The 25167-nt window shown below is 34.5% G+C and overlaps 2 protein-coding genes across 7 annotated transcripts in view; one reads left to right on the forward strand and one right to left on the reverse strand.

The window, feature by feature from the left end:
- The window catches only part of LOC107621955 (putative disease resistance protein At3g14460), a 29572-nt gene extending 15654 nt beyond the window's left edge, over nt 1-13918 (reverse strand). The window contains exons 1-5 of one of the 6 annotated variants that reach the window (XM_021114702.1): nt 13549-13918; nt 9913-9991; nt 9263-9383; nt 3815-7441; nt 2439-3486 (exon numbers count right to left, since the gene is read on the reverse strand). In XM_021114702.1, the coding sequence (XP_020970361.1) occupies nt 3819-7441; nt 9263-9272 (3633 nt within the window). In that variant the 5' untranslated portion in view covers nt 9273-9383; nt 9913-9991; nt 13549-13918 and the 3' untranslated portion in view covers nt 2439-3486; nt 3815-3818. Of the gene's footprint in view, nt 1-2438; nt 3487-3814; nt 7442-9262; nt 9384-9912; nt 9992-10267; nt 12718-13510 lie in introns of those variants that run through there. The other 5 variants (XM_021114703.1, XM_021114698.1, XM_021114699.1 and 2 more) reach the window with 5 other exon arrangements.
- LOC107621980 (N6-adenosine-methyltransferase MT-A70-like) lies at nt 15341-19634 on the forward strand. Its single transcript, XM_016323931.2, has 8 exons — nt 15341-15565; nt 16140-17313; nt 17445-17543; nt 17691-17774; nt 17873-18222; nt 18314-18530; nt 18647-18726; nt 19017-19634. Exons 2-8 carry the CDS (start codon nt 16150-16152, stop codon nt 19258-19260), a joined length of 2238 nt encoding a protein of 745 aa, XP_016179417.1. The 5' UTR covers nt 15341-15565; nt 16140-16149; the 3' UTR covers nt 19261-19634.

A 25167-nucleotide genomic window follows, 5' to 3' on the forward strand; every position in this document is an offset into this window, starting at 1 on the left:
AGCTTAGTAGCCAAATCTACTTTCACTGGAATCCCAATTGCAGAAGCAATTCGCAGCATTGCTTGTTCCTGGTAGCACTAAATTGGAAGTCCCGAGACTCGAATCCATACCAACGTTGATCCAAAGGATTTTTCGCATGGCCTAAAATCCACATCCCATGGCTTTACTGCAACATAGTGACCGTCTATCAACCACGGGCCACCAAGAATGACTTTCTCACGATCCCCAGCAATATCAAATTTAACCAAAAAATATCCAAACCCCACATCCAACAAATCAAACCCTCCTTTGATGCGCCATACTATCCGGAGCTTATGCATGAAAGCCGTGTAGCCATAATACTTATCCAGCACCTTGATCACGATGGCTTCCTTATAAGGTTCAGCTAGACAACTCTTTGCCTCCTTGGTAAAACTGACACTTGGTGGACGAGAATCACCCTGCTTACCTGTCACCGTCGCGATACCATTCCCAGATAAAGACCCTACTAATGCAAAGGCCTTAGACTTTTCTGCACCAATGACTTTATCTCTAAAAGAGACCTTGGATGGCTTTCCTAACCCCTCTTGAGAAGAACCCTCCTTAACACCTGATACACACCCACCCACGCTCTCCCCCTTATCTCTTCCGATGGCATGGCCATCTTCCTCACCGTGTTTCACCCTCAACCGCTCGCCCCCGCTTTCTCCTTCTCTCATTCTCTTTTAGAAAGTAGATTATTTTCTCACCCTCAACCATCCATTGTTTTAAATATATAGATATGCTAGTAAATATATATTTAGAGTAACAATGTAAAATTATTTTTTCACTCTAAGAATAAGAATCAAATCTACTAAGGAGTCTCAAACACATGAACAAAATGAAATCAATAAAACAAGAGTGCAAAACTTCACCAAAAAACTAGTCACTGTTTATGAACTTTCTGACAGTTCTATTACAGAGCTCTGATCACAAGCACACCTCCAAATTCAAGAACTATGAGCGAAGAATTTCCGATCTTGTTAATCCAAATCTGATTAGGTTCACACACTAATGGGAATGTAGAGAGACACTCCAAAAGGTTTTGGTTTGTGACACATAAAATGACCAAAACCTGCATGATAAATATACAAGGATATGAAGAATTTAAAAAATTGAGAAATAGCACTTATTCAACATAATTGAAAGGTACAAATTCAGCTTGAGAAAAAACTGACATCAAAATAACAATACAGCAATGGAAGTTGAGGCTGACATAATGTCAAATAACACAAATATTTTACAAAAGTAGTTACATGCTCACCAACTTGTCATTGGTAACAAAGCTAGGATTTGTATATGTTGCTAGGATTCTCTCTTTCTCTCAGAAATGAATGCACAAATACACAAATTAAAAACATTTCAGGACTAAGTATTTGTCATCATAAAAAACAAACACACATTTATTATTCTGCATCTTTTCTGTGTTTTTTTTTTTTCAATTTTATATTCCTTTTTGTGCGAATGCATAGTAATGCAGTTACATGAAAATCTCATCAAAACAATGTAGGTCATTCTTTTGATTTCAAGATCAGCAAAAATAGTAATGCAATTAAATGCAAAATTTGATGCCAACTGAGACTGTCTAGGTGGAGGAGTTAATGTTAGAAGTTACAAAGATTTTGTTTTTCAATTTAAGACCTTCCAAAACAGAATACATTGACTTTTAGAGGGCAATAACCCTATCATATTTGTAGCTATCATCTTTAATTATGTCCCAAAAATCAAATATTCTATGACAATATTTCTTCATGAATAATTTGACTCTCACATGTAAGATTAGTATATTTATTCTGATCCTTCATGGATAAAAAACTATATGGCTAAATTCATGGTATGCATATTTTAATTTTGTTTTAAAATGAAAAAAAATACTCACTGTGTTCTCTGATGACATCACCACAACTTCACCTTCTAATTACATTTTTTATATCTTCATCACCTTGAGAAAACTGTTTAATAATGTGTCCAAAGACATTATAAAAGGCATTAGATGAGTATAGAAAAATATGAATAACTCCATCTGTTAAAAAGTGTTAAAAATATAGCAAGCAGTTGAAGGCAAAAATCCTAAAAACTTATCCTATTACACTGCTGACTGAAAAAGCTACCAGGCATTCATTTGCAGCAATGCTGCTTGTTAAAAACAAGTACATTCTACAATTTTTGAAACCAGTTTAATAGTCCTATTTGATTTGTTATGTCCAGTGAATTTGGTTAAGCATAAAACAAAGATTTGGGACAATGAAGAGAAATTTTTTTATTTTAAGGAAAAAGATGTTTATGCATGAATTAAATGTAGTACAATAAATAACATCAAGTATTAAATTCTTATGTTATTTTTATTTGTTATCTTATCTTTTTCTTCTAGAAAGAAAATTTGTTATGCTTTTTTTTTTAATGGAGTACCAAAGATAGGAGACTCGAACCCGCAATCTCTTAATTGAGTATGGGGAGACTATGTCATTTGAGCTATAACTCATTGGCTTATATACTCACATTTATATACAATTTATACATGCATTTTTTTCAAAGAAAGTAAGAAAAACACTTATCAGTTCGAAAACAAGAATCAAACGCCAAAAAAAAAAAAGGTAAGAAACAGACACAAGTTCTAAAATTCAAGAATTCAAACGCTTCTTCTTCTAATAAAATTGAGAGAGTACCTAATAAAATTGAGAGCTTCTTCTTCTTCTCTAATAAAATTAAAAGAGTATCTAATAAAATTGAGAGAATACTTAAAGAGAACTTGTGTATTTTGGTGCTTGTTCTTGTAGTGTTCTCCCAGCAAATCACAGTTTTTAATTTGAAGTAGTACTAGAGAAGAATGCAGCTTTTTTCCAGCTATATTTTCCAGATTCTCACAGAAAGAAATGTGTAATTGTTGAAGGGAGGCGAGGCAGAGAAGCTCATTTCAATCCAAAGTCTCCAGATAGTCAAAGGAAATACAGACACAAAGTGGTAAGGGAGGGAAGCCGAGGCAACGAAGCCACCCTTGGGTATGACTTAAAGTTATAATCGTCATAGCCATGAATGTTAAGACGAGTGAGAGAGTCCAAGTTGCCCATGGATGATAGAGCCCTGAATTGTTTCCCACAACCCACACTAAGCTCTTTCAACTTAGGAGGCAAACCACCCTCTGACACCTCACAAATTCCGAGCAAAGTTGCATGTGGAGAGACTGTAAATTGGAGAGAAGAGTATTCATGTCACTTGGCAATGCTTCCAGCTTTTTGCAATCTATGATTGTAAGATGAATCAAGTTGGGTGCAGAGAAAAAAGCTCACCACAAAGAGAAGTTGATAGAAATGTTTTTCAATGTAACATTACCCTCTGTCTACTATTTCAATCACTAGAGTGTCCTTTTCAACTATTTCAGGTAAATATGGCTACCATTGTATAAGATTCTAAACACATGTATCATGAAATCTCAGCCATCTTGGCACTCATTACCTTGGTACATGCTACCTGTAGAAAATAGTAAAAACAGTAACATTGAATTATTCATTTGTTTATTACATTTAAAAAAAATTCTCAAATGTTGGATCCACAAGAGAAAAGATATATTGAAAAATGTGAATGTTAAGTATCACAGATAGCAATAACTTCTTCTAGAGTAAGAAAGGCTGATAAATGAAAGAAAATAATGCAAAATTTCTTGTTGGCATATCAGTTCAACTGACTAGTTAATGTTGTCTAAAGAAAGAGAGAACTTTTAAATTTATCTTTTTTTTAAGGAAAAGGAAATTTATGCATTTATGAAATACCATGAGAAACATGAAAAATAGAGAATTACCTGGTCAGAAAATTTGTTCACCATCAACTTGAATGGTGGGGATGTGGAAAATTTTGGACCAGTATTGTTCATCCTTCTTCTTACAGTGTTCTCCAAGTAAAGGACACTCTATAATTTGAAGTAGTAAGAGAGAGGAAGGCAACTTTTGTCCTGCCATGTTCTCTAGCTTCACACACCATTGAATGTGTAATTGTTGGAGGGATGTGAGGTGAAGAAGCTGGTCACACTCCAATGTTTCCAAATCAAGAAAGCCCCAGAGGCGCAGAGTGGTAAGCGAGGGAAGCTGAGGCAGCGAACCAACCTTTGGATATGATGTCACACCAAAATAGCCCTCAATTGTAAGCTCAATAAGGGCATTGAAGTGACACATTGATGATAGACCCTTCAATTGTTCCTCACAACCTCCCACACTAAGCTCTTTCAAGTTTGGAGGGAAACCACCCTTTGGCAACTTACAAATTTCCGAGCAACGTTGTATCTCCAATGAGTGTAAATTTGGGAGAAGAGTATTCATGTTAGCAGGCAATGACTCCAACTTGTAGCAATAAGTGACCCTGAGATGAGTCAAGTTGGGTGCAGCTAGTCCTTCGACCGGAAATGACACAAATTTGCAACAGTCATCAATGAAGAGATGTTTAAGAGCTGCATGTGGTGGTTGTGACAATGAAAGTGATTTTAGATTCTCACACTTTTCTATTCTGAGATTATTGAGATTTGGAAAGTCATCCAATGAGAATGAAGACAGTGAATCACAACTGTCTTTTATGTATAGCTCCATGAAATTGTATTTCTGCTGAGGGAATTCTAGTTTGCTGCAATTCAAGATTGTTAGCTTTTGCAAAGATTTTGGTAAACAATCGCCTCGAAAGGATACAGCATAAGAACACCCTGAGATTTGTATTTCTTGGAGATAAGTTAGAAGGTTGATGCTCATTGCTTTAAATGCAGACCCCATCACAGATTCACATCCCTTAATTAACAAAGTATCCCCCTTGAGTAACATCTCTTGAGACCTTCCTTTATGATCTTTCTGTATACTTAGCTTGCAAATTTTGGAAACATCTGAAGACAAAGAAGAAATGACTCTCAAGAATACCTGATTAAGTATATCTCCCTTTAGCATTGGACAATCTGTTATTTGAAGCTTCTTGAGATGAGGAAAAGATTCTGAATCAGATAAATGCCACACTTCCCAACATGGCATATCCCAAAATTCCAATGTCTCGAGTGAGGGAAACGGTGCAATTGGCAAACAATGACAATCACCTTCATTCTTGTAAAACTCCATGCCAATACTCTTGAGCTGATTAAAGCCTTGAATGAGAAGGGACTTAAGAGATGGTAGTTGTCCAAGTGAAGGCAGCATGCAACAATTGTTACAAGAATATAGAGATACACTAGTCATATTTTGGTAAGAACAATGTCCCACCCAATTTGGAAATATTGTACCTTTGTAGCCCTTGATTCTCAACTCTTTCAAGCCATGGTGAGGTTGCAAGCTGTCGAGGATATCTCTTTCGGTTTGTGTGTTTGAAACCATATCATCACCTGAACACCATTCCAACAATAAGTTCTCAATGTGATTCTTATCCAACATCCTTGCACTCCTTGCTTGTTTGGCATCGACAACATTCTCCAATTTCTTAATCTCGAATGATCCATGAAGATTTAAAAGCCCTCCTAACTCTTGAATTCCATTGTCTTCATGCTTGCCCACCATAAAGTAGCTTAAAAAGTGCAAGTGTTTCAATTTGCTCATTTCTTCCGGCATTTCTTTCAAACAAGTTCTTCTAATACTGAGATGTCTTAAATTCACAAGCTTATGCATGCCATTGGGTAACATGGTCAAACTAGAACACTCATTCAGTTTCAATGTTTGTAGATTGTACAAGTCACATAATGATTCTGGTAGTGCTCTAATACTTGTCTCAGAAAGATCTAAGTAACGCAAGTAGGTTAATTCACCTATTGATTCAGGCAATACATTAAGTCCTTCAAATGAGAGAAATGACAAAACTCTCAAATATTTGAGCTTCAATATCAGGGTACATGTTATACTATCAATGTTGTCCGAATGAGAAAAGATATTGATAGGCAAAAATGTCCTCAAAGATTCAACTTTATTGATGGAATCAAAATGCTCTGAGATCAGATGACTCAAACTATCATAACACAAATGGCGAGTGTAAGTAGTTACACTTTCTACTTTTCCATGTTCTTCAAATCTACAATAGAAGTCTCCAGCAAGGAACAATGCTAAATCATGTAAAAGGTTATGCATCACAAAACACCTATCAAAGTACTCACATTGTTTGAAAAATAATCTGGAAGCTAATTCTTCAAAACACTCGCAACCAACCTCTTCTAAACTCTCTCCTCTCTTCGGCGGCCTTAAAAGATCTTCAGCCATCCAGAGCAAGATTAGTTCATCTTTATGAAAACGGTGATCTTTTGGATACAATGAGCAATAAACAAAGCAACGCTTTAAATGTGCAGGAAGTTGGAAATAACTGATTAACAATGCTGGAATAATTTTGCTATTCTTGATGGAAAATTCCCAAATATCACTTTTTAATACAGCTTCCCATTCCTTAACATCATGTTTAGTTCGCAACATGCGTCCAAGTGTTTCTGCAGCCAATGGCAATCCGTTACACTTGTTGACAATCTTTCTACCAATTTCTTCTAGTGTTGAACTCCCATTTGATTCTGGAAAACAAGCATTGTTTGCGAACACCGACCAACAACATTCTTCAGTCAACTCACTAAGAATGTAAGGAGGACAAGTTTGGAGTACAGAAGCAACCTCTTTGACACGAGTAGTTACAAGAATTGTACTTCCCTTGGCCCCATATTGAAAAGGAATTTTGAATTTCTTCCAAACATCACCATCATCACTCCAAACATCATCCAAAACAACAAAGAACTTCTTTTCTGACAATTTCTCCTTCAACTTAAGTTGAAGTGAGTTGAAATCCTCAATATTCTGAGCAGTTTGACCTATAATATTCTTTGTAGCCTCAACAATATTAAAGTCCTCAGATATGCAAACCCATTCTTTGACTTGAAACCCTTCCATCAAGTTTTCATTATTGTACAACCATTGAGCTAAAGTTGTTTTGCCAACCCCACCTATGCCCACAATGAGAATCACAGACAACTGATGTTCTCTATTATCATTTAACATCTTGATTATTTCCTGTTGGTCCTTTTCCCTGCCATATATATTACCTTCCACAAGAGATGTGGATGGAATTCTCCATGACAAGAAGTTCTTCTTGGTAGTCTTTTCAAGACCAAGGAAATCTTTTTGTTTTTCAAGAAATTCTATTCTTCTAACCACCCTTTCCATCTTATCTATCATATCCTTATCTCTGTTGAGGAGGCTAATAGGCCAGAAAGAATGTACCTCCTTTTGAGTCGCGGCGTTGGTAAAGACAGCATCCAGCAAGTCATCTGCCATGTAAACAGCATCCCTGAGACTGTGGAGCCAGTCCCTAACATGTTGGTTGTCAAGTTGCTTGTACTCAGCATCACCAACCAGAACTTCAGCAGCATGCAGAGAAATCTTCAGCCTTTCAACCAAGTCAGAGCCAAGCTTCTTGCCCAAGACCAAGTTGACTGCATCTGTTGTAAGGAACTTGTCAAAGACAACATTAATGAAGCTAGAGAGGAAAGCTCCACCAACAAGTGCACCAGCCATGATAGTGAATGGATTTCAGGAAAGGTAAGAGAACAGTGGCTAGAGAATAGTGAACTCAGTTTTACTTAATCAAGAGTATAAGGATGAGGTTCAATGATTCCTTAGCAATAAGACATAGTAATCTCCGAGGCAACCTAGGAAATTCATGGCAGTATAGTCTTTGTGATAAATGAAAACTATATAAAACTAGGAGCATGCTGGCTCCACATTTTTGTATGTATATGATTGTAATATGTTATGAGGTTATTATCAACAATAATGGTAGTTATCTTCGAGGTTACCTTCTTCATAATTTGTCTGCTGCTAATGTCTTATGCTTAGTTTAATAATTTGTTCAGAACTTTTAATTCTGAGTCAAAATACTATTCCATCATTGAAAGCACCTTCATGAATTCATTCTTTTTAAGTCAAAATTTAGACATGAATATCTCAACTATCAATCTTGCATATAATAAGTCTGCAAGATCTTGTCCTTTCAGTTATGGGTAAACATAAATTCTCAAATTGGAGATAAATTTTGGATTTTGGTCCTGGTGGAGATGTCTGATGAGGAATTAAAAACGAACCACGATTGAATATGTTCATTAAACTTGATCAACACTAACAGGGTATGCGTGTAGCAGAGTTTCTAAAGATGAAACAACTTATATCCTCAATCAGGTATTAGAATTTTTGCACACTCCAACTAGAAGGTTGGAATGAGAGGACAATTTTTGTATGGCAGCACAGGAAGTATGGTGTACTAAACTAAATTTGGGTCATGAATTTACCAGTTATATTAGCTAACATACCGCGTAACAATTTGCGTATATGGATTCACAATTCGTCTGCATACCTTATTCAACATTATTGGCTTCCTTTTAGATTCAAAAACAGAAAGGCACAAATTCAGCTTGAGAAAAATTTGACATCAATATAACAATACTGCAATGGAAGTAGTTACATGCTCACTAACTTGCCATTGGCATAGAGGCCGCCAATGCACATTTTAATGGTTGCAGAAAATAACTAGTAAGAGAACGATAATATGCCAATGAATCCAAATTAAGCTTGCAAAGAACATCTTATTATATCAGCCAAACTATACATAGTAAGCACATGGCAGCATACAATTTCATATTAGAAAGAGTTGGTATAGGATCTACAATGCATTTAATATGATATTTTGTAACTAATTGCACGTTTAATCAACCAAAAATAATTCTAAAGCAATACTTTGAGCTTTTTGTTCGGCATGAACCATAGAACACAGCAAGTCAACAAAAATATGATCACAAAATTGTAAAGTTTAAATGAGCAATTTATTAAAAGTATACCATTCTCTTAATGAAATCTTTATTTTTGTGTCATATAATTCCAAGGGATTATCAAAGCTGTTGTACCTACCTTTGAATATAAGTTAATTAATTAATAACTGTTTCATGCAGGTAAGATGTAGATTATCAACTTCAACATATAAGTAACACTACTTCAGCTAAGTTCAATAACGTTGTTAATCATCATGATGCCTTTGAATTGTATTTAAAAAAAAAAAAAGAATACCTACAATTCAAGTTTGATACAACCCTTGCATTATATATTGAAACTCATTTGTTTAGCATGTTGGTTCAAAGTTCAAACATGACTGCTATTGATATAAGTCATATAACCAAACAACCAGCTATGGTTCCTATCTTTGAAGCAAAGCATTGAATAATGTGTAGATATGATACACATCAGTCATTAATTTAAACTAGTGTACATACCAATTAACATGAAAGCTGAAATCACAAAACACTACTGCTTCCCAACACATTAATCCACTTTACACATCTCCATATACATATACATGTACAACGAAATCTGGAACATCTGTGAACCTTTTACCTGCAAAAGATGGCACAAACAGAAACAAGATTGTTAAATTATTTTGAAGCTTCACTTTCCATTTTAGGAAAGACAATAAGCTTTATTTTCTTTTAGCCTATCGCTCAAAGTTGCAAACTGCATCATGTTGTGTTATATTGCAAAAAATTTAAAAGAAGATTAAAGAATAGAAGAAAAGAAAAGCATTTGGTGAAAGTTTTAATTTTACCTTAAATATTTTTAAAAGATTTCAATTGATCTCTCTGCTAAAATTATGAATGAACCACAATAAATAGAATCGACAAAAAGTACAATTTATAGATTCCAAAAACAGTTAAAGAATCAAAATTTAAGTTACTACATGGAAGTACCAATTAGTTCAGCATAAAGCCATAAACATCAAATAGTGGCAAAGGCAGAAAAACAATTTTACCATTAAGGGCATATATCTAGTTTTTCTAAAATCAAGTTTTCATAACATTTTTCTTTTTCCCAACAGAAGAGGAAAAGTAAATTCTAGAATGGAATGAAGTAGAGTAAATTTACCAACCTGAAGCTAAAATATTTGTATAAGATTATATATGATGAAATCTCTGCCATTTGGGCACTTTTACTTCATTACAATGTACCTGCAGAAGATGGATGAAAACAGTAGATTTCATTTATCGATGTATGTAAAGAAATTCTCAAATGTTGGATGCACAATATATATATTCTGTGTCTTTGAATTTATAAGAATGACCTTTTCTGAGAATAACAGAAGATATTTCTTTCAAGTACAACTACAAAGTGAGAGGTTTCCCAATGAATGGGAAAAAAAAATGAATGCAAATTTATATCAGTCCAACTAGTTGATAATGTGTAAAGAAAGAGAGGTATTTTCTTTTGAGGAAAAGGAAATTGAATTGAAGACTCTTAAGCTGACGAAAAGTTTCTGAGTCAGGTAAATTCCACACCTCCCAGCATGGCATATCCTGAAATTGCAATGTCTCCAGTGAGGGAAAAGGAGCAATATGCAAAGAAGGATCGTCTTCATTCTTGTAAAACTCAATTCCAATGCTGCTGAGCTGACCGAAATCTCGAATGTACAGGGACTTGAGAGATGGTAGCTGTCCAAGTGAAGGCAGCATGCAACAGTTCATGCAACACACCAACGATATATGTGTCATATTGTTGTAAGAACAGTGCCCCAACCAATCTGGAAATATTGTACCCCTGTATCTCCTTATTGTCAACTCTTTCAAGCCATTGTGCGGTTCCAAGCTGTGGAGTATCTCTCTCTCAGTTTGTGTATTCGAAACCATATCACCACCTGAAGACCACTCCAAGTATAATTTGCTGATGAGATTCTTGTTTATCATTCTTGCATTCTCTGCTTCTTTCACATCCACAATATTCTCCAACTTCTTAAGCTGGAATGATCCATGAAGATTTGAGAGCCCTCCCAATTCATGGATTCCATTATCTTCATGCTTGCCCACGATAAAGAAATCTAAGACACGCAAGTGTTTCAATTTGCTTATTCCCCCAGGCATTTCTTCCAAAGAAGTTTTCCTAAGATCCAGATGCCGTAAATTCACAAGATTATGCATGCCACTGGGCAACATGGTCAGCTTAGTACATCCATATAATATTAATGTTTGTAGATTATACAAGTTGCACAACAATTCTGGCAACATGTTAATGTCAGTCCAAGAGAGATTCAAATAGCGTAGATGAATCAATTCACCTATTGATTCAGGTAATACATCAAGTTTATGAAAGGATAAAACTCTCAAGTATTTAAACTTTGATCCTATGATTTCCAGGTTAAACAAATCATCGATATACAACGATGTCCTCAAAGATTCCAATTTCAAAATGGAGTTAGAGACTTTTGAGATTCGAGGACCTAAGCTTCCACATGAGATATGTGATAAATGACGAGTGAGAACCTTCTTCTCATCTTGTTCACCAAGTTCTTCTATTCTACAATAGAAGTCGCCAGCAAGGAATATTGCCAAGTCACGCAAGAGATCATGCATCACAAATCTCTTAAAATTATACGTACTTGGTTTAAAAAATAATCTGGAAGCTAATTCTTCAAAATAATTGCAACCAACTTCTTCAAAACTCTCTCCTCTATTTGGTAGCCTTAAAAGATCTTGGGCCATCCACAGCAAAATTAGTTCATCTTTATCCAAAAGATAATCTTTCGGATACAATGCACAATAAACAAAACAACGCTTCAAATGTGCAGGAAGGTGGAAGTAACTAATTAACAGTGCTGGAATAATCTTACTGTCAATTGTAGAAAATCCCCAAATATCACTCCTTAAGATTTTTTCCCATTCCTCAGCATCATGCCTTCTGCACAAGCAACCAAGTGTTTCTGCTGCTAATGGCAAACCGTCACACTTCCTGGCAATCTTTTTTCCTATTCCTTCTAGTGTTGGGCTCCCATTTGACTCTGGAAAAGAAGCATTGGCTGCAAACACTGACCAACAATAGTCTTCTGATAATGGAATGAGATAGTGAGGGTGATAATTTGTTTGGACAACTGAACCAACATCTTCCTTGCGAGTAGTCAGAAGAATAGTACTTCCCTTAACCCCATATTGAAAAGGGGCTAGAAAATCCTTCCATTGATGATGATCATTACTCCAAACATCATCCAAAACAATAAAGAACTTCTTTTCGGACAATCCTTTCTTCAAAGCATCTTGAATTGAATTGAAGCTATCAAGATCCTGAGTATTTGTAGAGATCTCCTTTACTATATTCCTTGTAGTCTCAACAATATTGAAGTTTTCCGAAACACAAACCCACGCTTTCCGATCAAATCCCTCCATCAACTCTGCATTATTGTACATCCATTGAGCCAAAGTAGTTTTACCAACACCACCGATGCCAACAATAGAGATCACAGACAAGTGATGCTCATTGTTGTCATTCAGCATCTGGACTAAAGCCTTCTGGTCATCCTCCCTGCCATACACATTCCCTTTTACAAGAGAAGTGGATGTAGTTTTCCAGGAGAAGCTAGCAGTGGAAATCTTTTCAAGCCCAAGCTTTCCTTTGCGTTTCTCAAGATCTTCTATCCTTCTAACCACCCTTTCTATCTCTTTCACCATCTGCCTCTCTTCAGAATTCAAGAAGCTAGGCAAGAAATTGCGTACCCCCTTTTGAGTTGCAGCTTTGGTGCAGACGCAGTCCAGCAAGTCATCAGCAGTGTAAAGAGCATCTCGGAGACAGTTGAGCCACTCCTTCACATCATGGTTATCCAGTTGCTTGAGCTCTGCATCATCAACAAGAGCTCCAGCATCCATCAGAGCATTCCTCAGCCTCTCAACCAAGTCAGAGCTAAGCTTCTTGCCTGCAACCAAGTTGACTGCATCAACCGAAATGAGCCTATCCAGGACAACGTTAATGAAGCCAGACAGAAAAGCTCCACCAACAAGAACTCCAGCCATGATCTCAAACAAGATCAAAGTAGTCAAATTTTCAAAACAAAAGGGTAAGAGAACAATGTTTGCAGGATACTGAACTCGGTGGTCTACTGGATCAAGTATATCCCAATATGTATGACCATGATGTTATATGGTATAAGAACATGGGAATCAAGTGGTAACTAACTTTAAATAATTCATGACAGAAGAGTTGCTAGCTGTCTTTGATGTAAATCTTCATTTTTTAATTCTTCTTTGAAGAATGAAAACAGCTTATTCAAATTGCACGTGGTGTATTGAAGTTTGACCTTTAATTAACCAAATAAAAGTAGGGACACCATATTGCTGCATATTTGATATTATGAGATTATTAATAACAGTAGTGTTCACACATTGTCTTCAAGGTTCTTCAAAATATAACTTGTTCATTTTTTAAAGTATTATGCTGAATTTGTTTAGAAGTGATAACTTTTGTGTTTTGAATTCCTAGAGATGCAACAAAAGTGCTACTTAGGAAGGTTTCAACTGTCGCCCCCAACAAGGTTTTACTACAGGTTTCTACAATCTGTTACACGGTAAAGATATTTGCACGTTTAAATATGTATACAATTGAACCGATCACTAAAATTATTAGATAATTGAGAGCTGTTAGATAAAAATTTAACCAAATCAGTCAAATAATTTAAATTTAACTATTCTCAACTATTAACTTCGCTACACCTGATCGAAGGAACAGTGGCAGAGCCTTACTCTCTCACTTGAACTAAAAGGCAGAACGGCAGCCGCAGCTAGAGCTTTCACCGCCACCCCATGGTCGCCGCCTCGTCGCCGAGCCTCTCGTCGGCTCCTTTCCGTCGTCTCGCCGGCTCTTGAGCGTCCCTCGCTCGCCTGTCGCCTCTTCACTGCCTCTGCCAGTCCGTGCTCCTCGTGTCGTCCTCCTCCGCAGTGGATCGCCTTCACTGCTGTGCTTCTCGGTGAGCTCGCTTCTCTGTCTCATTCTCTGCGTGCCGTCAGCCGTGAGCCCGGGGCTTCTCTTCTCTGTTGAGTGTTGAGGTAAGCTTTTTATTATTGAAACATGTTCTTCACTGATTGGATCTGGATGATACTGACATGTGCTATAGAGTATTGATCAACCATATATTTACGCAAGGTGGTAAATAATTAGGGGTATTTATGGGCAAGGTGAAATCGGATAGGGGTGTTCGAACCAAACCAAATTAATTAAAAATGGATTGGTTCGGTTCAGGTAATTGGATATCCGATGACTTTGAAATTCATAAAAAAACTAAATTTTTATCTTAAAAATTCAATAAGTACAATAAATATGTAACGTCAATAGAAATAATTCAAACATGTTAAATACCAAATACATTAAAAACTAAACTCATTAAAATCCAAACATATTAATAGTGAATAATCTTTGTCTAATAGAAAAGTCATATATATTTTTTTATTTTTTTATTTAATTAATATATGATCGGGTTCGCAGGTTGGTTCGGATTCTGTACCCCTAGAACCGATACCCGAACTAATCACTAACAAAGACTATCGGTTTAGTTCGGGTTGGACCCAATTACCTGTTAGTTCCAGAACCAATTTAATTGGTTCGGTTCGGGTTCAAACAGGTAATCGGGTACCCGTTACCCGTGCTCACCCCTAAAATCGGATTTGTCTTGACTCAGAACCGACTCTAAATATATATTGAACTTATTTTTTAGACTCTAACTCGATCTTAAACCCGATAAAACCTAAATATTTTTTTGTCGCAACTATATCGGGTCTAAATTGGGTAAAAATCGGGCCTTTAAAACTTTAACAATAATTTATAAAAAAACTTATTTACGATACACTTATTTATAAAGAATAAATTTGTTACCGAAAAGTTGATATCCATATTTGAACTTTAATTTATCAATAAATTTTAATTTGATACTTCTTTGATTTATTTTCTAATTCAACAAGTGTGATTAAAAATAAAATAATAAGCTTATAATTAATATAATATAATATTAAAATTAATTTAAAACATATATACTTTTTTTAGTTCCCTTAAAGTGCACATGGGTCGAGTGAAGTCGGACTTGCCTTGACCCAAATTCGACCCAAAATAATAAACGAATCTATTTTTGAAATCCTTACCCGAAATTACACTAAATTAACTTCTAAATGTACGAAATCGGACCGGATCTTCGAACCAGGTCGGATCATGTGCCCCATACTAAATATGGATCGGTTGGTTTTGCATCATTGCATTTGCATTTAATCAAACATATTAAAGACTCTGGTAATTACACTTGGTTGATCTGAACATGAAGAGTTGAAGACAAGGATAAGTTACTTATAATCCTTATGCATTTCCTGATTAATCACATTCACAAGCCTTCATACTTCGGTTCTAACTTCTAACAACCATGTCTACTGAGATGGAAGATACGGTGGGAAAACTTCTTTTTTCAAAGTTGGTAGGGGTCTAAAACGAAAATATTACAAAAAGAGGGGTACTTTCGAATATAATAGAAATTACAGGGGTATATTTTGTAATTACTTTTGGAGGGGATTTTGGTCTACTGAGTCCGAAGACATATATGTAATCTGCTGCTTCTCTTCTTCTCCGCCAGTGCTCTTCAACCCTTCGCTCCGCCGAATCCACCGGAAAATCTTCGAAGCTCCAGCAAGTCAAAAACTTCGCATTCAACACGTCTATCCTTGATTTCGATTCTCAGCTTCCCCTCTCTATTCACCCTAAGAATCAGGATTTTTGCTCTTCTTTCCAAGGTGTTTATAGCTTTGCTGCGAGAAACAAGAAAAAGATTCAATTTTTCATATAAATTTAAGCACTTTTCTTTATTTGAGATGCTGATATACTTCTTGTTGGTTTTCTTGTTTTGGATTTTGTGATTTAGACTGGTTTTTAGGGTGATTCAGTGTCATTTACGTAGCTCTGGGAATTAGGCATACTTCTGGAGTTTCCTTGATGGTAGCTATTTAAATGTCATTGAGGTTTCGATGATTAGTTTATCTCAATCCGTTGTTTATTGCAATGTTTGAAAATTTGATTTTTTTTAATGAAGTTTTCAGCTTGCTAATATTTTGGTTTAGGGTTCATTTGTGCTGTAGTTACTTGCTATTTGATTGAATTGAAAATATCAATGTACTTCAAAATTTTGAATTCCTTTTTGTGTTAGTGAAACTAAGATATTTTGTTTACCTAATCATTTCTTTATTTTTCATTTCAATTCTTTTAGTTGCCACTATTCATCTTGTGTTTGTATCTGTTGCTTGATGTTCAATCATAAATGGTAGCAAGAGTTTATGAAATCTGATGTTTGTATCATTGTTGGGGTTTTAGGAAGGAATCAATGGAGACACAATCAGATGGTAATGAGGATACCATAGCTGCCGTTAAAGACATAAGGCAGCAGCTCGAAGCTCGAATAGAGACCCAACACAAGGCTCACCTGGAGATGCTTTCTTCTATACAGACCATAATCCCCAATCTTGTGTCCTCTCTTGACCTTTCTCTCAAGGTTGTTTCTTCTTTCAATCATCGGCCGTTTGCTCCTACCCCTGCTTTGCCTCCACCTGACCCAAAATTGAATCCCAAGAAGACTCTTGAAACAACTCGCTTTAATACTGAAACCACTGATGGCTCTAATGAGGGTTACCTGACAAATACCAAGAATCAAAAGCAGAAAACATCTGTGGATTCAAAGACAATTAACCAGGTTGAATCCGAGAGTGTAAATCCGTTGGCAGTGGTCCGATCAATGGTTGCTGTTTGTTTGCTAGGGCGAGTACCATTCACGCCAATTGATTCTTCCACTGTGTTGAGAAAATTGGAGAATGATCAGACGGTTACGCCTGCAGAAAAGGCAGCACTTCAGGAGCTTGGGGGAGATTCGGGATCTACGCTTGCAGTGGAGATAGCTTTGAGGTCAATGGCAGAAGATAATGGTGGCGTTGAGCTGGAGGAGTTCGTGGTAAGTGGCAAGGCAAGAATTATGGTTTTAAATATAGACCGAACTCGGCTTCTTAGAGAGTTGCCGGAAACTGCACAGTATCAGCAACTCGAATCAAGTTCCGGAGATGGAAATGCAAATCAAAATCAAGGGCAAATCACTCCAGGTGGCACTAATGCTAATGGCAGTTTGCTTGGGATGGGAAGGCCAGGTCTTAGGCCAATGTCTGATATGTGGATGCCCCATGGGGACCCTCACATGTCTGGTTTACAACCAATGTTTCCGGGAGGACCGAGGGGAGCACCAAGAGTAATGGGCATGATGGGGGCACATAGAGGCATGAGTATCCCACCAATGCATAGACTCCCATTGGGGCCAAATGCACCAGGTAATAGTCCTAATTCAATGCCACAGAAACCAAGAACCATAGAGGATGATATGAAGGATCTTGAGGCTTTGTTGAATAAGAAATCATTTAGGGAGATGCAAAAATCTAAAACTGGTGAGGAGCTTTTGGACCTAATTCACCGACCAACTGCAAAGGAGACTGCTGTTGCTGCAAAGGTTCGACCTCATTTCCTACTTCAAAATTCTTAATGCTGAAGTTTCTATTGTGCTTTTTGCCATCTTTTACTGCACGCCAGCATTATGTATAGGTTAATATTTCTAAGATTGGTTTGCAATATATTTTTCAGTTCAAAACAAAAGGTGGTTCTCAAGTGAGGCAATACTGTGACTTGCTGACAAAAGAGGATTGTCGTCGTCAATCTGGTTCCTTTATAGCATGTGAAAAGGTTAGTGATTTCGTTTCTGTTTACCCACCTGAATGATTTCATTTTTTATTTGTTCTCTATTGCTTTAGGCTGGTGCCACTTGTGGATGTGATTTCCAATAATCAATCTGCTTTTGTTGATAACAATTACTGATCCTTTTCTTCACAGGTTCATTTTAGACGGATAATTGCTCCTCATACTGACATCAATTTAGGGGACTGTTCTTTTCTTGATACTTGCCGGCACATGAAGGCATGTTTCTTTCCTGTGATTATATCTTATTGTGAATTGTCCTATTTTGCTTATGTATCACATAGTCTGATCTCTATCGTTCTTCTGTCCTTTGATAGACATGCAAGTATGTTCATTATGAGTATGACCCTACACCTGACGTGTCTCCGACAATGATGGGTGCACCTCCGCCTCCAAAGCCACTAAAACCTCAGCGAGCTGAATATTGTTCTGAGGTGGAACTTGGTGAGCCACAATGGATCAACTGTGATATACGTAACTTTAGGATGGACATATTAGGTCAATTTGGAGTAATCATGGCAGATCCACCATGGGATATTCACATGGAACTGCCCTATGGAACAATGGCTGATGATGAGATGCGCAGTCTTAATGTCCCTGCACTGCAAACCGATGGACTTATTTTTCTGTGGGTCACCGGACGTGCAATGGAGCTTGGACGTGAATGGTATGTGCACTTGTTACTGGTCACATACTATTTTTTTTTTCCTGATAACAAATGAAGTTGGCTTTCTTATATTGCATAATGCTTTCTGCAGCTTAGAACTTTGGGGATATAAACGTGTTGAGGAGATAATTTGGGTGAAAACAAATCAACTTCAGAGAATAATCAGAACTGGCCGTACAGGCCATTGGCTCAATCATAGTAAGGAACATTGTCTTGTTGGGATAAAGGGGAACCCTGAAGTGAACCGAAATATTGATACCGATGTTATTGTTGCTGAAGTCAGGGAAACAAGCCGCAAGCCAGATGAGGTTTCTATAGCATTCAACTACTTCCTGATAGATAATTATTATGTCATTGAATTTTGCATTAATCTCATTTTCCTTTTGAAGATGAGATAAAGAATTATAGTAATTTTTTCCTGCAGATGTATCCGATGCTGGAGAGGATAAGTCCAAGAACAAGAAAGCTGGAGTTATTTGCTCGCATGCACAATACTCATGCAGGGTTGGTTTTCTTGACTGAAATATATTTCTTTGACTGAGATTGAACCCATTGGCTAGTCTTGATTTGAAATGATCATTTGATCCAATTTTACTACAGTTGCATGATATTGTTGTATAAATTAAGTACTTTGTTATCTATAATCTGGTTTTGATTTGTCAGACCAAAGAGTCTAACCTTGTTGTAGTTGTGGATTTAGGTTCAAAACTTCATCTTTATAGAGAAGATTTTTTTTCTGTTTGTGGTAGTTCTTTACTTTCTTGTAATTGATCATGTCTCCATTGTTCCCTTAGGTGGATGTCACTTGGTAATCAGTTAAGTGGTGTGAGGTTGGTTGATGAGGGACTGCGGGCAAGGTTTAAGGCCGCGTATCCTGATGTGGAGGTGCAGCCGCCATCACCTCCCAGACCTTCGGCTATGGAAGTTGACTCGACTCATACACAGAGTCCATTCACAGAACCAAAGTCCACTGCAGCTCCAGACACTTCCTATGCCTCAGAAGAGAAGGCAATGGCAATAGATGTCGACGTTGCCTGATAAATTTCCACTGAGTCACTCATTAGTAGGGCTTTTTTCTTGATAAATCTGAATGGAACACATCAAAACAGCATTTTGACCTTTTGTAGTTGTAAGTGTTGACTTGTGTTCTTCTCACATTGCCTTTCTCTTTTGGAAAGAAAAAAAGTTAAAGAGTGGCAAGGTTTTTCTTGAGAAGAAACGGCTAATTTGGTTAAATATCTGTAGTGTACTTGTGTAAATTAGAAAAGCGAGTGGTTAGTGATGAGGAAATGTTGTAGAAGTCTCATTTTAGCTATGTACTTGAATGTTCATGTTCATTAGTCATTACATTATGTTTAGGCATCATATCAGTCTGCCAATAACTTGAAAGAAAATTCTTTCCTTTTGAGGAATTCTTATGTCTACTTCAATCTTTAATTATGCTAGGTATACACACACAAAATGAATCATCAAAGTAGTCATTCACATAAAATACATATTTAAATATAATCAATGGCTAAGATATCCATTTTGGGTTTTCAACCAAGAGGTAAAGCATCAACTTCATCTTTAGCCTAGAAAAAATGGTAGCCCTGCAAGCTCTAGCCCTTGCTTAACCTGAAAAAGAAAAAGAATAAAAAACAAAACTACCTTCACTCCCAAAGCCAGCAAAGAGTGCTTTAATGCCTAACCAAAAATTTGTCCCTTTCCACCAATCATGTTTTGTAGGATGAGCACGGATTGGGTTGGTTTGGGTTTATGGTGAAATTAGAATTGAACTAATTGAATTGTAATTGGTTCGATTTGATTTGAATTTACGTTTTTTTGTATATGTATCCAAACCAAACCAAACTGATTAAAAACGGATTAGTTCGATTCGAGTAATTGGATACCCGATAAAATAGAAATTCATTAAAAAAAAAACCGAAATTTTTATATTAAAAATTTTGTAAGTACAATAAATATGTAAAATCAATGAAATAATTCAAACATGTTAAACACCAAATATATTAAAAACTAAACACATTAAAATCCAAACATGTTAAATACCAAATACATTAAAAACTAAATACAAAAGTGCAATAGAGAGAAACTCAAAATCATTAAAAGGCATATATATATATATATTAAATTTTTATTTAATTAATATATGGTTGGGTTTACGAGTTGGTTCGGATTCTGCACCCCCAAAACCGTTACCCGGATCAATTACTAGAAAGAGTTATTAATTTGGTTCGGATTCGAATCCGATTACCCGTTGCTTCCAAAATCAATTTAATTGATTCGGTTCGGATTTAGACGGGTAATCGAGTATGTTCACCCCTAATATTTCCTTACGTATTACTAATTTAATAACTAAAATGTAGTAGATTTGCATATGGTACTTTTTTATTACATAATACCTTTTAGTTTATTCTAAGAGAGTTGATTTAATTTAGATTTAGATTTAGATTTATTTAGTATGTACCTTAATCACTCACTAAACAATGAATAAATTGTCTACATGTATATCTAATCTAAGTGATATGCTGAATGATAAACATGTTGAAAATTTGAGTCACAATATATGATATATCTACTTTGTCTTCAACTTTATGAATGAAATTAAAAAATATATCCAAATTTGTGCTGCGGCCATGAAGTGGGACGGCATTGGTGGAGGGTGGCGTGCCCTTGAAGGGGAAGAGAAGAACACTAATCAAAACCAATACAGACATAAAGTTATGAGACTTCACAACTCCAATAAAGAGCTAAGGAAGGATAGGTCCCATTAATCATTATAACTATAAGTCTATAATACTTTATAATAATAGTATATAATATATTCCAACACTATACTCCAAAGTTGCTACCACACCAAACCCAATATACTTTAACCCATAATTCTCAACACATGGTTGCAAATGTTATTCTTCATCCTAAAATAATAGTCAAGTTATATAATTACCCTCATAAATTAATTAGTTAATTATGTGAGTGTATGATATCATCCTAGGAGAATGATAGGAGTCTAACGTTTTTAGTAAGAAAAAAAAAAGTAGAGAGTTAATTAGTATTGATTCATATGTTAAAAAAAAAATATTGATCACATAATATTTTTCTTATTTTTTATAAAATTGTAAGGGTAAATGTTGAGGGAGAAAATGCACTAACAACAACAACAATAAGGCCTTGTCTTATTAGGAGTGGGTTACATGAATTAAACAATGTTATTATGCTCTGTCATGTATTATGTCTACAGAGAAACCGTTTACATGTAGATCTCGTTTGATCACCTCATGGATGGTCTTCTTAGGTCTTCCTTTGCCTTTCGCTCCTTGTCCATCTTCCATCTCATCCACCCTCCTGACTGGGTGTTCTATCGGTCTTCTTCTCACATATCCAAACCACTTGAGACGCAATTCAACCATCTTTTCCATAATGGGTGTTACTCCAACTCTCTCCCTTATATATTCGTTTCTTATTTTATCCAATCGCGCATGACCACTCATCCATCTCAACATCTTCATTTTTGCCACACGCAAGCTTATGTTCGTGCTCTCCTTTGCCCGCCCAATATTCCGTACCATATAGTATAGCCGATCTTATAGTGGTGCGATAGAATTTACCTTTAAGTTTTAAAGGCATTTTTTTATCGCATATAAAACCAGATACCCTCTGCCATTTTGGAGAAATTGCACTAAATTTAGGATAAATATAACCAAATTGGGTTGGTCTAGTGGTTAGCTCACTAGTCCGCTTAAGCAAGTGTCGGGGGTTCAAATCCCGCCTTGTGCATGTAGCAACCCAAAAAAAATTTAGGATAAATATAAAGTAAAAATGGGAAAAAAAATCCATGCATGCATGACATGACAAGTATAGATGGCAACTTAATTACCATTTTTTTATTGGGTATACCTTAGAATATTAGTCTTAATAATGTTTTATATAAGGCATTTATTTATATATATATATTTAACACCGTTTGCGGCCACCAATAAAGCATATATAAAGTTCATTGGATTCAAAAGCCAATTTAAACTTAATTAAAATAATAAACTACATATTCTGAAAACAACACTTTACTATAATGAGAATTTGTTTAGTAACAAAAATAGAACAAAATCTAAGTGATCATATAATATTAATTCTAGAATCATGTTACGTGTAATAATAATATTAAACAAAGTCTTAATTAACACTATATAAATAAAAATTTTATCGCAAATTTATGATTTCAAGACAACAACTAGAAAAGAATAAAAGAGAGAGATCTATGGCTAGAAACTGTGCATCACATGCAATAATTCCAATTTTAATGATAGGAGTGATTATTTGTTTTGCCATTATTGAGTTTCATTACATAATTCCTCAACGATATTATACTATTTCTTCTAATTATTATATTGCATCTGAATTAGAATTAGAAAAATGTATCAAGCGATGCCGAGAAACTATTCCAGAACACACGATAACTAGGAGGTATTGCATTAGTAGATGCTATGATCGTTATGGAGCAAATTAATAGTGGTAGGTGCTAATAATTTATTTTAAATATTTTTTAGTTTATACTATTTATTACATATATGAATATTTGTTGTGTTCTAACTTCTAAGAGTTTATTTGGGTGAGTTTCTAAAAAAAGATCTTTTTTCGAGTTATCTTTTTTTAAAAGATCTTATGAAAAAGTAAAAGTAATTTTATGTTTAGATATTTCATGTAAAAAGATCTTTTTTTTTATCTATTAATTATGTTTGGATATAAGTATATAACAATATAAAAGTACTTTTTTGTTTATTTATTACATGAAAAATATCTTTTTTTAAGAAAAAAAAATCTTTAAAAAAAAATATAAATCACAGTTTCTCAAAAAAGATGTTTTTTTTTTTATTTTTTTAGTACTTTTACTTTTACTACTAAAAATTTACCAAACACGCTAAAAAATAAAAAAAAAATCTTTTTTCATTGAAAAAATCTTTATTTTTATTCAAATAATAACGTCCAAACAAATACTAAGACTTACCTTTTCAAGATTTTCTAATCTTCTTTTTTTTTTTTGGGTTACCAGATGAAGCTTATGATGAAAATCCTCGGATGCATAGATGAAGAACATTTTAAGAAGTGATTCATGTGTTTGATTTTAATGGTTTTAATGCTTTTTTTTTATTTAATATTATTACTTTTTTTTTTCCTTCTTGTGTACTCTTAAAATGAAAGCATAGAATTATTGCCACTTGATACTGAGAAAATGATTGATTGTGAACAATAATACATACCGTATATCTAAATGTATATTTGGATCTTGGTAACCTCTAGATTCTAGAAGAAGGTATATAGTATTCTAAAAAAGTAAAAATAAAATCTACCTTAAATTACACTTGACATTCCTAAGATTTACCTTTCCCATATATTACACTAGGTAACAGTATAATTTAAATAATATAGTAATATACTTAAAGAAACTTTTGTGTTAATGTAATTAACAAATTTTTATACATTTCTTGTCACCTCCTGCATATCTTTAAAGAAAATTGCTTAATTAACAAAAATGTTTTTTCCGTAACAAAACTAGAAGTAAAGAAGATTGTAATTACCTATGAATCACCGACATTTTTTTTATTTGTCGTGTTTATATGTCGAACACATTTTGGATACGATATTTATTGACACTCGTCCAACTCGCGTGTTTTCTGTGACCAACCGTATCTTAATAAAAAATAAAAAATTCTTTTTTAATCAGGTTTGAACACACCTAAATACCATCACGTGTCAGCGTATTTATCTTTATTCTTAATATATATTCTTAAAATGAGTTTAAAAATAGTATATATTATTAATTATTAAAACAAAAAATATTTTCACCGTATCTATGTCCGTATCAGTGTTCATGTATAATAGGTAATTATATTGAGGTTATTTCAATTTAATGGTACATAAACACAAAATTGCTACTAATCAGTCATCATATAGAAAAATATATATTTGATATTTATGAAAAACTATTCTAAAAAAATTAATTATTCTCATAATTGATGTTGTTATAAAATTATATAAAATAACATATATAAATAAATATATAATAACTAATTTAATAGTTAATGAGAATTTGTTTTATTTATTGATCTACATCTATTAGTAACATGAATGGGACACAATCTAAGTGAATATATAATATATATCTTAATTCTAGCTAGAATCATGTTACATGTAATAATATTAAACAAAGTCTTAATTAACGCTATATAAATAAAATTTTATCACAAACTTATGACTTCAATACAACAAATAAGAAAGAACAAAAGAGAGAGATCTACCATCTATGGCTAGAAACTCTGCATCACATGAAATAATTCCAATTTTAATGATAGTAGTGATTATTTGTTTTGCCATTATTGAGTTTCATCACATAATTCCTCAACCATATTATACTACTACTTCTTCTAATTATTATATTGCATCTGAATTAGAAAAGTGTATTGATCGATGCCGAAAAAATTTTCCAGAACACACCATAACTCTGACGTTTTGCATTACTAGATGTTATGATCATTATGGAGTAAATTAGTATTGGTAAGTGCCAATAATATATTTTAAATATTTTTTAGTTTATACTATTACATATGAATATTTAGGTTTAATTATTCTGTCAATTTTTATCGTTTTATTGAATTTTTAATTAAATTTTTATATATTTTTTAAAATTTTTATATCATATCAAATTTTATAATTAAATCTCTATTGTAACAAAAATATTTTAAATTAATGGAATATATGAGAATCCTGCGATATGCATAGATGAAGAACATTTTAAGAAGTGATTCACATGCTTAATTTTAATTGTTTTAATGCTTTTTCAATTTAATAATCTTACTTTTTTTTTATCTTGTCCTGTACTTTAGTTATATTTGAGTTTCAACAACTTAATTATTGTAATATTTTTATAAAATAGTAAAAATAACTATTGCA

This window comes from Arachis ipaensis, chromosome B02 (genome assembly GCF_000816755.2).
Source record: "Arachis ipaensis cultivar K30076 chromosome B02, Araip1.1, whole genome shotgun sequence".
Taxonomy (NCBI): domain Eukaryota; kingdom Viridiplantae; phylum Streptophyta; class Magnoliopsida; order Fabales; family Fabaceae; genus Arachis; species Arachis ipaensis.

Coding starts and splice junctions, on each gene's coding strand:
- LOC107621980 (XM_016323931.2), top strand. CDS start 16,150: ATGGAGACACAATCAGATGGTAATGAGGATACCATAGCTGCCGTTAAA. Junction 17,775..17,872: donor ATACTTGCCGGCACATGAAG/GCATGTTTCTTT, acceptor GTCCTTTGATAG/ACATGCAAGTATGTTCATTA. Junction 18,531..18,646: donor CAAGCCGCAAGCCAGATGAG/GTTTCTATAGCA, acceptor TTTTTCCTGCAG/ATGTATCCGATGCTGGAGAG.